This window comes from Saccopteryx bilineata, chromosome 2 (genome assembly GCF_036850765.1).
Source record: "Saccopteryx bilineata isolate mSacBil1 chromosome 2, mSacBil1_pri_phased_curated, whole genome shotgun sequence".
NCBI lineage: Eukaryota > Metazoa > Chordata > Mammalia > Chiroptera > Emballonuridae > Saccopteryx > Saccopteryx bilineata.
The window spans coordinates 350,721,696-350,735,959 of NC_089491.1; the positions used below are offsets into that span (position 1 = coordinate 350,721,696).

Here is a 14,264-nt window from a genome sequence, read left to right on the forward strand (position 1 = left end):
TGTCAAGATGGGGGGGTACGTTCTGCTGAAGTCAGCTCTGTTCCACACGCTTGAAGAGCATTTGCACATTGGGACCTGTCTTTTCTTACTGCTCTTTGAAACCCTCGGCCCATGTGAAAATAAGGTCATGTTAACCTACTGAGGCAGAGGGGACCATGTGGAGCAAAGACAGGACATTCCAGATGAGACTTGCCTAGCTAAAGAGCCAAGCTGTGGTATATTTCATCTGCTTTGAAATTCCTCTTCGTGTCTTTTGCCCATTTTGGCTTTGTGGGGTTATTTTTTTCTTAATATTTTAAATTCTCTATATAATCTGCCTACTAGTCATTTTCAGTTATGTATTTCTCTTGTTTATCTTTTCACTTTAGATAGCTTATGATGAATTTGTTTTAATTTTGATGTCCAATTTATCAGTTTTTCCCTATATAGCAAGCTCTTTTGTATGTCTTAAAAAAAACTTTCATTACCCAAGGCAAAAAGATATTTATGGTTTCTTTTAAAATTTTTGCTTTTTCATTTGTAAATCTTTCATCCTTTTGGAATTGAATTTTGTGCATGGTTCAAAGTAGGGACATGTTCTTATGTGGATAACCAATTTGAATAGACTCTCCTTTCCCCACTGATCTATCTTGTCATCTCTGTCATATAGAGTTCCAAGTATACGTGAATCTTTTGGGGGGCCCTCTTCTCTGCTTCTTGGTCAGTTTCTCTATCTCCATACCTATACACCACGTCTTCATTATTTCTTAGTATTATATTTATTATTACATATTATATATTATTTCTTACTATAATATATATTCTTGCTATTATATACAATATATAATATATATTATTTTGTTTTCAACAACAGTTGACATACATTATTCTATTAGTTGCAGTGTACACCCCAGTGACAGATATTACACAACTTATTAAGTGATCATCTTGTTAATCTTGCATCCATCTGACACCATACATAGTTGTGAGAATATTGACTGTATTCCCTGTGCTATACTTTATATCCCAGTGACTATTCTGTAACAACCATTCGTAATTCTTTGTGTGTGTGTGTGTGTGTGTGTGTGTTTTAAGATTTTTATTTATTCATTATAGAGAGGGGACCGGCAACCTTAGTGTTTCCAGGTTGACACTTTATCCACTGCGCCACCACAGGTCAGGCTCCATTTGTAATTCTTAATCCCTTCGCCTTTTTCACTCGTCCCCCCAAACCCCCTCATTTGTCAACCGTCAAAATGTTTTCTGTATCTGTGAGTCTGTTTCTGTTCTTCTTGTTTATTTTGTTTTTTAGATTCAGTTGTTTTTAAATATGTGTTTATTGCCATTTTATTGTTTATATTTTATCTTTTTTCTTCTTCTTCTTAAAGAAGACCCTTTAACATTTCATATAAGATTGGTTTTGGCCTGACCTGTGGTGGCGCAGTGGATAAAGCGTCGACCTGGAAATGCTGAGGTCGCCGGTTCGAAACCCTGGGCTTGCCTGGTCAAGGCACATATGGGAGTTGATGCTTCCAGCTCCTCCCCCCGTCTCTCTCTCCTCTCTCTCTCCCTCTCTCTCTCCTCTCTAAAATGAATAAATAAAATAAAATAAAAAAGATTGGTTTGGTGATGAACTCCTTTAGCTTTTGCTTGTGTGGGAAGCTCTTTACCTGTCCTTTGTTTCTAAATGATAGCTTTGCTGAGTACAGTAATCTTCATTCTAGGTTTTTTATTTATTTATTTATTTTTTTTTTAATTTCTGAAGCTGGAAATGGGGAGAGACAGTCAAACAGACTCCTGCATGTGCCTGACCGGGATCCACCCGGCACGCCCACCAGGGGGCGATGCTCTGCCCCCCCCCCCCCGGGGCATCGCTCTGTCCTCTGCCGAGACCAGAGCCACTCTAGCGCCTGGGGCAGAGGCCAAGGAGCCATCCCCAGCGCCCAGGCCATCTTTGCTCCAATGGAGCCTTGGCTGCGGGAGGGTAAGAGAGAGACAGAGAGGAAGGAGGGGGTGGGGGTGGAGAAGCAAATGGGCGCTTCTCCTATGTGCCCTGGCCGGGAATCGAACCCGAGTCCCCCGCATGCCAGGCCGACGCTCTACCACTGAGCCAACCGGCCAGGGCTGATTTTTATCACTTTGAATATTTCTTGCCACTCCCATATGGCCTGCAAAGTTTCTTTTGAGAACTGAGCTGACAGTCTTATGGGAGCTCCCTTGTAGGTAACTGTGTGCTTTTATCTTGTTGCTTTTAAGATTCTCTCTTTGTCGCCTGACCAGGCGGTGGTGCAGTGGATAGAGCATCAGACTGGGATGTGGAGGACACAGGTTCAAGACCCCGAGGTCACTAGCTTGAGCGCAGGCTTATCTGGTTTGAGCAAGGGGTCACTCGGTCTGCTGTAGCCCCACAGTCAAGGCACATATGAGAAATCAATCAATGAACAACTAAGGAGCCACAGTGAAGAATTGATGTTTCTCATCTCTCTCCCTTCCTGTCTGTCTGTCCCTATCTGTCCCTCTCTCTGACTCTCTCTGTCTCTGCCACCAAAAAAAAAAAAAAAAGAAAGAAAAGATTCTCTCTTTGTCTTTAACCTTTTGCATTTTAATTATGATTTGTTTGGTTATGGGCCTCTTTGGTTTATTTTGTGTGGGACTTTGTGCTTCCTGAACTTGTATGTCTGTTTCCTTCGCCAGGTTAGGGAAGTTTTCTGTCCCTATGTTTTCAAATAGGTTTTCGATTTCTTGCTCTCTCTTCTCCTTCTGGCACCCCTGTAATGTGAATGTTGGTATGCTTGAAGTCGTCCAAGAGGCTCCTTACACTAGTCTCACTTTTGGGGATTTTTTTTTCTTTTTGTTGTTCTAATTGGATGGTTTTTTGCTTCCTTATCTTCCAAATCACTGATTTGAGTCTCAGCTTTGTCTACTGTAGTGTTGATTCCCTATAAATTATTCATTTCCGTTAGTGTACACTTCACTCTTTTTTTTCTTTTTTTAGATTTTATTTTTTGATTTACTAGAGAGAGGACAGGGGTGGAGAGAGAGATAAAGAAAGAGGGTGGGTTGGAGGAGGAACAAGAAGCATCAACTTGTAGTAGTTGCTTCTCGTATGTGCCTTGACCAGGCAAGCCTGAGGTTTCTTTTTTTTTTTTTTTTATGAGATTTTTTTTTTTTTTATTCATTATAGAGAGGAGAGAGAGAGAGAGAGAGAAGGGGGGGAGGAGCAGGAAGCATCAACTCCCATATGTGCCTTGACCAGGCAAGCCCAGGGTTTTGAACCGGCAACCTCAGCGTTTCCAGGTTGACGCTTTATCCACTGCGCCACCACAGGCAAGCCTGAGGTTTCAAACCAGTAGCCTCAGCATTCTAGGTTGATGCTTTGTCCACTGTGCCACCACAGGTCAGGCATAGCCTTCATTTTTTTTTTTTAAAAAAGAGTGAGACATGGACAGACAGACGTGAAGGGAAAGAGATGGGAAGCATCAACTTCTAGTTGTGGCGCCTTAGTTGTTCATTGATTGCTTTCTCATATGTGCCTTGACCGGGCACTCCAGCTGAACCAATGACCCCTTGCTCAAGCCAGCAACCTTGGGTTCAAGCCAGTGACCTTGGGCTCTAGCCAGCGACCATGGGGTCATGTCTATGATCCCACGCTCAAGCTGGTGACCCTGCACTTAAGCCGGTGAGCCTGTGCTCAAGCAGGATGATCCTGTGCTCAAGTTGGCGACCTTGGGGTTTCAAACCTGGGTCCTGAGTGTCCCAGGCCAACGCTCTATCCGCTGCACCACTGCCTGGTCAGGCAACCATTCTTTTTTATGATTTCTATGTCCTTTTTCATGCTGTTGTAGGTCTCAGTAAGTTTCTTGAGTATCCTTATAATGAGTGTTTTGAACTTGGCATCTAGAAGATTGCATGTCTTCACTTTGTTTAGTCTTTTTCTGGAGTTTTGTTCTGTTCTGTCATTTGGCACATGTTTTTTGTCTCCTCATTTTGGAGCCACCCTATGTTTGTTTCTTAGTATTAGGCAAAGCTACTACAGCTCCCAAGCTTAGTAGAGTAGCCTTATGTAGTAGGTGTCATGTAGGAACCAGTGGCACACCCTCTCTATTCACCTGACCTGGGCACAGCAGGTGTGCCCCTGGTGTGGGCTGTGTACATTCTCCTCTTGTAGTTGATTTCTGTTGGCATATCAGTGGAAGGGATTTATTCTTTGGCCGATCAGCTGTAAGGACTGGCTTTGACCACTGACCACAGACCTCTGACCATGTGGAGGATCAGCTGTGCAGGGACCCGCCCCACAGAGCAGGACTCGCTTCAGCAGAGCTGGTGCCTGCTGAGTCCACCCCTTGAGTGTATCACTTGTGGAGGTGGTTGAGTCGTGGTGCTATGACATGGTCTGAATCTTCTTTGGGGGTGCCCTGACTCTGAGGCCTGCTGGTATGTACTGGCCAAGGTCAGCCACCACATCTGTTCTGCCCAGGGCCACTTGGCATAAGCTGCAAGGCAATCTGTAGATGGCTGCTATTGTACTGGGCTTGCAGGTGCCGTAGCAAGGCCAAGCTGTGAATCAAAGCCAGCTGCTACTAGTGCCAGGCCTGGGTTCGTTTAGCAAGTACTATGGGGCTCACTGAGGCCAGGTGCTGCTTATTTGAGAGATTTTAGGAAAAATCTGAAGCATGAGCCAAGACAGGACATTCTTCTGGGAAAGCTACTGAAAACAGCTTGGATGGACCTGAAAGTTGGGTGAGGTAGGGCCTCAGGGATTCACCAGGGTGGGGCAAACAGTGTGAGCCAGGTTGATGGAGTCAGATATGGCATCTGCCTCCCAGCTCTGTGGGGGCAGGGATCATCAAAGGAACAGGGGCCTTTTCCAGCACTTCTGTAGGGCAGAAAGCTGCCGCCTGGCTGGTGTACTAATGCCAGACAATTTATTTCCTTCCTGTGTGTCTACGGTGTCTTTCAAGCTGCTGTCACTTCACTGGAGCTTAAGGGAGTGAATCTGAATGCATGCGTGGGCCCTTTAAGAGGAACTGCCCGGGCCTGGCCAGTGGATAGAGCTGACCTGGAATGCTGAGGTCACCAGTGGAAACCCTGGGCTTGCCCTGTCAAGGCGCATACAACAAGCAAGCAGTGAACAACTAAAGTGAAGCAACAGTGGTTTGAAACTTCTCATGTCCCCCCATCCCCCATAAAAACCATAGGTAAAATCTTTAAAATTTAAAAAAAAAAATTTTTTTTTAAAGAAAAGAGGAACTGCCTGGGACTCCAGCAGTTTTTCTACAACCAGAAGTTATGGGAACTTCTCTTCCCAGCACTGGAACTCTGGGCTGTGGGTTCTGGTATGGGGCTGGGACCCTTCACTCCTCAGAGGGGATCCCTCCCAATGTTTATCTGCCATACATGGGTGTGGCAGTGGCCTGTTCCACATCTTGCCCCTCCTTCTAGTCTGGATGTGGCTTCTTTAATTCCCTAGTTGTAGGACTTCCATTCAGCTGGATTTCAGGCAGTTCTGAATGATGGTTGTTCTGTAGTTTAGTTGTAATATTCATGTGGTTGTGGGAGGAGGCCAGTACCATGTTTACCTACACCACCATCCTGACCAGACTTTTGCTTACTATTAGTGTCTTTATTTTGCTGGGCATACAATTCTAAACTAGCTATTTATCTTATTCGCTTATATTTTTCCATTTTATCTCTGCTGTGGATTTTTTTTTTTTTTTTTTTTTTTTTACAGAGACAGAGAGAGTCAGAGAGAGGGATAGACAGGGACAGACAGACAGGAACGGAGAGAGATGAGAACCATCAATCATTAGTTTTTTGTTGTGACACCTTAGTTGTTCATTGATTGCTTTCTCATATGTGCCTTGACCATGGGCCTTCAGCCAACCGAGTGACCCCTTGCTCGAGCCAGTGACCTTGGGTCCAAGCTGGTGAGCTTATGCTCAAACCAGATGAGCACGCTTAAGCTGGCGACCTCGGGGTCTTTGAACCTGGGTCTTCCGCATCCCAGTCTGACGCTCTATCCACTGCGCCACCACCTGGTCAGGCTCTGCTGTGTTTTTAATAAATTTTCTGGATAGCTTATCCAGTTCACTTCATGTGTGTCTGCTCTGCTGTTTTATCCAGCCATTAGCTTTTTGTGTGTGTGTGATAGAGAGAGAGAGGCAGAGAGAGGGACAAACAGGAAGAGAGAGATGAGAAGCATCAGTTCTTCATTGCAACTTCTTAGTTGTTCATTGATTGCTTTCCCATATGTGCCTTGACCAGGGGGCTACAGCTGAGCCAGTGAGCCCTTGCTCAAGCCAGTGACCCTAGGCTTCAAGCCAGCAACCTTGGGCTTAAGCCAGTGATCTGATGAGGTCATGTCCATGATCCCATGCTCAAGCCAGCAACCCCCCCCACCTAAGCCGGTGAGCCTGTGCTCAAGCCAGTGACCTCAGGGTTTTGAATCTGGGTCCTCAGCATCCCAGGTCGATGCTCTACCCCTGCACCACCACCTGGTCAGGCACTATCTTGATTCTTGACTTTACGCTTACTCCTCCCTCATGTTTTTGGTGACATTGCTTTGCTAAGCTTGTATTGGTTATGAATAACTGTATGAACATTTAGAAGTATATTGAGACAAAATGAGAAATGGGATCTTTCAAGCTGTATTTTTACAAGTTACTACTTTTCCCTATGAAAATAAAATTATGTTTCTATACAAAGTAACATAAAATTATATTTTACGTATTGAAAGTTAGAGATGAAGAAACTTTCCCCCAAACCTATCAAATGCTCAAAAATGGAGTCCCTAAAATGTCATCCAGATTTTATCTTTTTAAAAATACTATTTTTATGTGAAATTTTATCTAATTAAAAATTAGATGTGGCCTGACCACGTAGTAGCATAATGGATAGAGTGTCAGCCCGGGACACTGAGGACCCAGTTTCTAAACCCTGGAATCACCTGCTTGAGCGCAGGCTCATCTGGCTTGAATCTGGGGTTATAGACATGACCCCATGGTCACTGGCTTTAGCAAGGGGTCACTCACTCTGCTATAGGTCCCCAGTCAAGGCACATATGAGAAAGCAGTCAATGAACAACTAAGGAGCCACAATGAAGAATTGATGCTTCTCATCTCTCTCTCTTCCTGTCTGTTTGTTCCTATCTCTCTCTCCAAAAAAAAATATCTGAGCAATGACCATTTTCAACATTAGAAGACTGTTGAGTAGAATATATTTTACAGTTCAGTAAATTAAGTTGAGGAACAGTTTAGGCCAGAAATATATGCCCTCATACCTTACTAAGCCGTTATTGGGAGATTTATTGAGATTTTGGATGCTTTTAAATTATATTCTAACTTGGGGTTTTAATTGTTGAATTCCACAAGACTTAGAAAGTTCAAAAAATTCAAAGATTTTTTTTCATATATTCTCATTTAAATAATGAATTTTCTTAGAACACAATCTTAAAACTGTCACAACCATGTGCCCTAGAGAGATACTCTCTGGCTCTCAGAGTCAGATACTGATAGTCATTCTGATATTGTGTATGATATTTGAATTATTGTTGGCTTTGTATCTCTGTACAGGTGGAATGCTGTATCAAAGCCTCACTAGTCAAGATACATTACTCTTCACCTAGCTTATTTTTTGAGTTTCCAAGAATAAATTGCAATTTCTTAATCTTAATAATTTAAGGGAAATCTACAGCTATTTTGGAGTAATCTGTGACTGAATATACTAAAATAATCTAGTTAAGGATACACACTTCTGAAAGCAAGAAAGGTGTAATACTCAGTTGACTGCCTTTTATGCCTTGTTTGAAAAACCATGTTTTATTTAAGAAAACCATCTTATTATTCTTTTGAGAAAGTAGAATCATTTAGATTGATTATTCTTTTTGTGTGTATGTGATAGAGAGAGAGACAGAGAGGGACAGATAGGCAGGAAAGAAGAGAGATGAGAAGCATCAATTCTTCATTGTGGCTTCTTAGTCTACTTGGTTGTTCTTTGATTGCTTTCTCATATGTACCTTGATGGGGGAGGGGGCTGCAGCAGAGCGAGTGACCCCTTGCTCAAGCTAATAACTTTGAGCTCAAGCCAACAACCATGGGGTTATGTCTGTGATCCCATGCTCAAGCCAGCAACCTCGGGGTTTCGTGTTCCAGTCCAACGCTCTATCCACTGTGCCACTGCTTGGTCAGGGGATCAATTTTATTTTAAGATGAACTGTGTTCATTTTATTTTGGAACACCATGGCCAAGAAAATTAGAATCCATGGTTTCACTGCTCTTATTTGCTTTTCCTTTTTATCTTGTTAAATTCTCCAATACTTCATAATTACTCAAGGACTTGCTGTGGTCATTTTATCCTTAAATGTTTTTTGTGCTGCTGTGAGGAACTCAAGTAGTTTAGTTTCACATTGGTTTTGCATTACAAGTGTAGCTAATGTTTAAAATGAATGGAGTATTACAGTCTTAGCACTGGATGTACATTCTACAAAGAGCCTTTGTGAGCTGATTTTAGCAGTATTTGCTACGGACTTCTGCCAGGAATAAACAAAAAACCCCACATATTATAATATCAACCTTTTATTTTGAATGCTCTGTGTTTAAAATTTGCAAGTTATGCCTGACCTGTGGTGGTGCAGTGGATAAAGCATCGACCTGGAAATGCTGAGGTCGCTGGTTCAAAACCCTGGGCTTGCCTGGTCAGGGCACATATGGGAGTTGATGCTTCCTGCTCCTCCCCCTTCTCTCTCTCCCCCTCCCTCTCCTTTCTAAAATGAATAAATAAAAATTAAAAAAATTAAAAAAAATTGCAAGTTATAAAGCATTTGTTGTATCTATATATATATATATATATATATCTTCACAATGAAACATATTTAGTATTTGAGCTATGCTTTCCTATTTGTCTTCTCTTCCTATTCACAGAACTATAAAGTTTATTTCAACAACTTAATTCTTGATACATGCTGTTGAAATTGATATTACAGTACTTTCACTGCAAAGTAAGTTCTGTATGAATATCAAAAAGATATGCTAGATTCTTGTTTGAGATGTCAATTCTTTAAAAAGGCTTTATAAATACTTTGCATTTATTCCATACAATAGTCTGACATATTGTTTCATCACAGATTTCCAAAACTAGTGACAACTGTGAAAAGTGGCTCTCCTTAAAAAGTATTACTTCATCTTTCCCTAACTACATAGACTAGAGCCCTTTGATCCCATAAAAATTTTTTTAAGAAATTGTCCTTTTAGTACTTTTTAGAATGTTTGGATTGATGATAAAGAATTCATTTTTTTTTTTTTTAATTTTTTATTTTTATTCATTTTAGAGAAGAGAGAGAGAGAGAAGGGGGGGAGGAGCAGGAAGCATCAACTCCCATATATGCCTTGACCAGGCAGGCCCAGGGTTTTGAACCGGCAACCTCAGCATTCCAGGTCAACGCTTTATCCACTGCGCCACCACAGGTCAGGCTAAAGAATTCATTTTTGTTATCCAACATACCAAATATTTTTCTGATTCTTTGAATGCTTCTGTGGAAACCAGTTATGCAGGCTTATGTACAGTATAGAAATATGGAAAACAAGTGTCTGTAAGTGAATACTCTGGGTAGAGTTCACTATGATTATTGTGGGAAATTGTGACATTCATTAAAAGGACATGGAGAAACTAACATTAAGTGCCTGCTATGTACCAGCCACTGCACAGGACAGTTATATATAATTTCTCCTGAATTAAAGAAACTAAATTACTAAGAGTCTCCCCCAGTCAACACAAAAAAAAAATTTAAGGATGACATGAAAATAGGAATGGGAATATTTTACAAATGAACTCAAATGCAAAGGCTTAAATTATATATCCAAGTCCTGCAGCTAGTAAGTACATGATTCTATTAGGAATTTTTCCCCCTACTTTTCTAAGTGAGAGAAAGGGAGATAGACTCCCGCATGTGCCCAGACCAGAATCCACCAGGCAGACCTCATCTGGGGCCAATGCTCTGTCCATCTGGGACCATGCTAACAACCAAGCTATTTTTAGCTCCTGAGGCAGAGGCTCCATGGAGTCATCCTCAGTGCCCAGGACCAATGCACTTGAACCAGGTAAGCCATGGCTGTAGGAGGAGAAGAGAGAGAAAGGTGGGGGAACAGATGATCATTTCTCATGTGTTCCCTAACCAGGAATCAAACCTGAGACATCCACACGTCAGGCCAACGCTCTACCACTGAACCAACCACCAGGACCCTATTAGGATTTTTTTTGCTCCAAGAAATAAAACTGTTATATCTGAACAGTGAGAAACAAACATCTTGCCACACACACAGTTAGCCAAATTAAGAAATTGAGTCTTTAATACCAGTGCACGGACAACATGGAGGCTAGGCCAAAGCCTTTCAAATCAGTGTGGTGGGGAACACAGTTTGGGGCTAGCTTTTTTTTTTTTTTTTTTTTTTTTTTCTGAAGCTGGAAACAGGGAGAGACAGTCAGACAGACTCCCGCATGCGCCTGACCTGGATCCACCCGGCACGCCCACCAGGGGGCGACACTCTGCCCACCAGGGGGCGATGCTCTGCCCATCCTGGGCGTCACCATGTTGCGACCAGAGCCGCTCTGGCGCCTGGGGCAGAGGCCACAGAGCCATCCCCAGCGCCCGGGCCATCTTTGCTCCAGTGGAGCCTTGGCTGCGGGAGGGGAAGAGAGAGACAGAGAGGAAGGCGCCGCGGAGGGGTGGAGAAGCAAATGGGCGCTTCTCCTATGTGCCCTGGCCGGGAATCGAACCCGGGTCCTCTGCACGCTAGGCCGACGCTCTACCGCTGAGCCAACCGGCCAGGGCCTGGGGCTAGCTTTTAAAGGGAAATTTACCTACTGACTGAGGAATGGGGAGGAGAGGAAGCATAGCAGTAAAACAAAGCAGTGAAACAAGCTTGCTATAATAACAATGTTTATCTATAGGGTTAATTCAGGGAGAGACATTCTGAGAACACCTGCAACTTTGCAAAACTAGCCCAAGGCCACAGTCTGGGAAACCAGCCTGAAGGCCAAGAATAGGGAGTCTTTTCAGAAAAAGTAAGTTCTGCTAAAAGTCTCTTTGTTTTAGAGAAAGTAAGCTTTGCCAAAAATTATTCGTGTTAAGAGCCTTTCTTTTCTACACATCAAAACTACTTTCATTTGAGAAGAACAGAATTTGAATAGGGTAGAATGCATTTGGTCCTAGGGTGTGGAATACAGGTGAAATATCTAGTCCAAAGGCAGCTTGCCTTGATATGGCCTCAAGTCAGTCAAGACCTATTGGCAGCTTTCGTCCTTTTATGATTATGAAAATGATAATGAATGAGATTAACAGGGTATGTTGATGTTAAATGGAGTAGTCACTGTTCCAATTTGAAGACATATGCAGTAAAGTACTTAGGGTATTTCCTGGATAAAAGATAGACTGGTTTATACAGTTAAGTCCACTCAGGACACCTGGATCTTGGTATAGATACTACATTTCAGTGTCTGATTCTCAGCTTTTTAGTTTATGAATTTGAAGTAGTAAAAATATATCTGAATGGGCTCCAGAGGATGGAATTATTCTAACCAAATTCATGAACCAGAATACCAGTTTGTTAATATCACCAAGAAAAATATTACAATGTGTAGTCTGGTTTCCCTTGTTTATACTAATTAGCATTGTATTAGACTGCTAGGGCTACCATAACAGAATACCGTAGACTGATTCACAAAAATTTGTTTTCTTACAGTTCTGGAGTCTAGAAGTCAAAATTAAGGTGCTGGCTGGGTTAGTCTCTGATGAGGCCCCTCCTTCTAGCTGTAGACAGCTGCTTTCTTGTATGCTCATGTGCCCTTTCCTCTGTGCATGCAGAGAGGTGTCTGGTGTCTCTTTCACCTCTTATAAGGACACCAGTTCTTTTGGATTAGGACCCCACCCTTATGATCTCATTTAACCTTAACCACCCCAACTACAAAACAGTAAACATGTTCAAATAGCATGTATGCTATTACTACCATGTTGTTTCTGTATTCAGTTTTATTTAGTCATAGGTGCAAAGAATTATGTAACATATCACTTGATTTTCTTTTGCTTTATTAGCTCCTTAAGAGTTATCGATCTATGAAATGGCAGAGAATGGAAAAAATTGTGACCAGAGACGTGTAGCAATGAACAAGGAACAATATAATGGAAACTTCACAGGTAAAGTATGGAGGTTTGGAGGGAGAAGATCTACAGAATTAAATGATATTCTTCTCATTGGAATAAAATAGAAATATGTCTTATTAATAATGTATTCTATATAATAATACAAGGTTCTTATATATCTTATATAAGATTAATTATCTTTTGTTTACTCCTCATAGTAAATTAAATTATGGATCTGGGCCTCTAAGGTGATTTTTCACAGGGATAGAGAAGCAGTCTGCTCACTGTCTTCTTGTACCTAGAATACTAATTGTACAAGATTATTATTTGTTAATTTTATGGTATGAGAACTATTTATTTGGCACTCAGTTTTATCATGGTATATTATAACTTCAAAAGTAGATTACAAATTTACTTATTACACTAATCCTAACTTATACAATTATTTCAAAAGTCAGAATGTGATTATTGTGAATTTATTTTAAAATTTTAGGTTGCGACAAATTTATATTTTAACCTAATTTGAAATTTGTGGTAAATTTTAGTATATTTGACTTTTCATTTACTCTGAAAATTATAGGTTTTATATATATAAATGATTTGCATAGGAACTTTCCTTTATGTGTTTAAAGAAAAATGTAAGGTTTTTCTTTCTGTTCATTGTAATGATTTTCTTTTAACTTCTAAATTGGTTGGCATCTCAAACACATCACAAATAAGACGCCAGGATAGTAACAGAATTATATCAGAAATTTTTTTCTATTAGAAGTGTAAGCTATCTGAAATAGTTTCCGTATGTTTGTTTTCAACACTACATGGCCTTGCAGAACTTTGGCAGAACTTATCTGACTTCTGGTTTACTTTGATTGCTGATAAACTTTTAAATTGTTTCACTAAGAGTTTCGAGATTCAGGGATAGGCATTGCATATGTCAGGGGTCCCCAAACTACAGCCCGCGGGCTGCATGCGGCCCCCTGAGGCCATTTATCCGGCCCCCACCGCACTTCTGGAAGGGGCACCTCTTTCATTGGTGGTCAGTGAGAGGAGCATAGTTCCCATTGAAATACTGGTCAGTTTGTTGATTTAAATTTACTTGTTCTTTATTTTAAATATTGTATTTGTTCCCGTTTTGTTTTTTTACTTTAAAATAAGATATGTGCAGTGTGCATAGGGATTTGTTCATAGTTTTTTTTATAGTCCGGCCCTCCAACTGTCTGAGGGACAGTGAACTGGCCCCCAGTGTAAAAAGTTTGGGGATCCCTGGCATATGTCATAGTCTTCCCTTTAGTAGCTTTTAGTTCTTTTTCCTTTCAACAAGCACATACATTTTTATATTCTTCCCCTATTGGCCCATTCCTTGGAATTTAAACTTATTATCAGTATAATATTCTTCTTTACCATGTTTTTTTTTTTTAAACTTAGTATTTCCTAGATAGTATGCTATAAAAGTACATGAAGAGGCCCTGGCCGGTTGGCTCAGCGGTAGAGCACCAGCCCGGCATGTGGAAGTCCTGGGTTTGATTTCCGGCCAGGGCACACAGGAGAAGCACCCATCTGCTTCTCCACCCCTCCCCCTCTCCTTTCTCTCTACCTCTCTCTTCCCCTCCAGCAGCCAAGGCTCCATTGGAGCAAAGTAGGCCAGGGCATTGAGGATGGCTCCATGGCCTCTGCCTCAGGCGCTAGAATGGGTCCTGTTGCAGCAGAGCAATGTCCCAGAGAGGTGGAGCATCGCCCCCTGGTGGGCATGTCCGGTGGATCCTGGTTGGGCGTATGCGAGAGTTAGCCTGCCTCTCCCCAGCTTCTCACTTTGGAAAAATACAAAAAAAAAGTACATGAAGAACTTATTCTTTATTATGGCTGCTCAGTATTCCATTGTATGAGTGTGCCATACTTTAATCACTCCTCTGTCCTCTGTTGGTAACATTTAAGTTGTTTATAATCTTTTTTTTTTTTTTTGAAAGTCGGCCCTTTTTTTTTTTTTTTTTTGTATTTTTCTGAAGTTGGAAAAGGGGAGGCAGTCAGACAGACTCCCGCATGCGCCCAACAGGGATCCACCCGGCACGCCCACCAGGGGGCGATGCTCTGCCCATCAGGGGCATTGCTCTGTTGCAACCAGAGCCATTCTAGTGCCTGAGGCAGAGGCCACAGAGCC

The 14,264-nt window shown here is 41.8% G+C and overlaps 1 protein-coding gene across 1 annotated transcript in view; it reads left to right on the plus strand.

The window, feature by feature from the left end:
* The window catches only part of VMP1 (vacuole membrane protein 1), a 147,994-nt gene that overhangs the window by 6,616 nt on the left and 127,114 nt on the right, over nt 1–14,264 (plus strand). The window contains exon 2 of the mRNA XM_066262719.1: nt 12,065–12,166. Within this exon, the coding sequence (XP_066118816.1) occupies nt 12,091–12,166 (76 nt within the window). The 5' untranslated portion in view covers nt 12,065–12,090. The remainder of the gene's footprint in view (nt 1–12,064; nt 12,167–14,264) is intronic.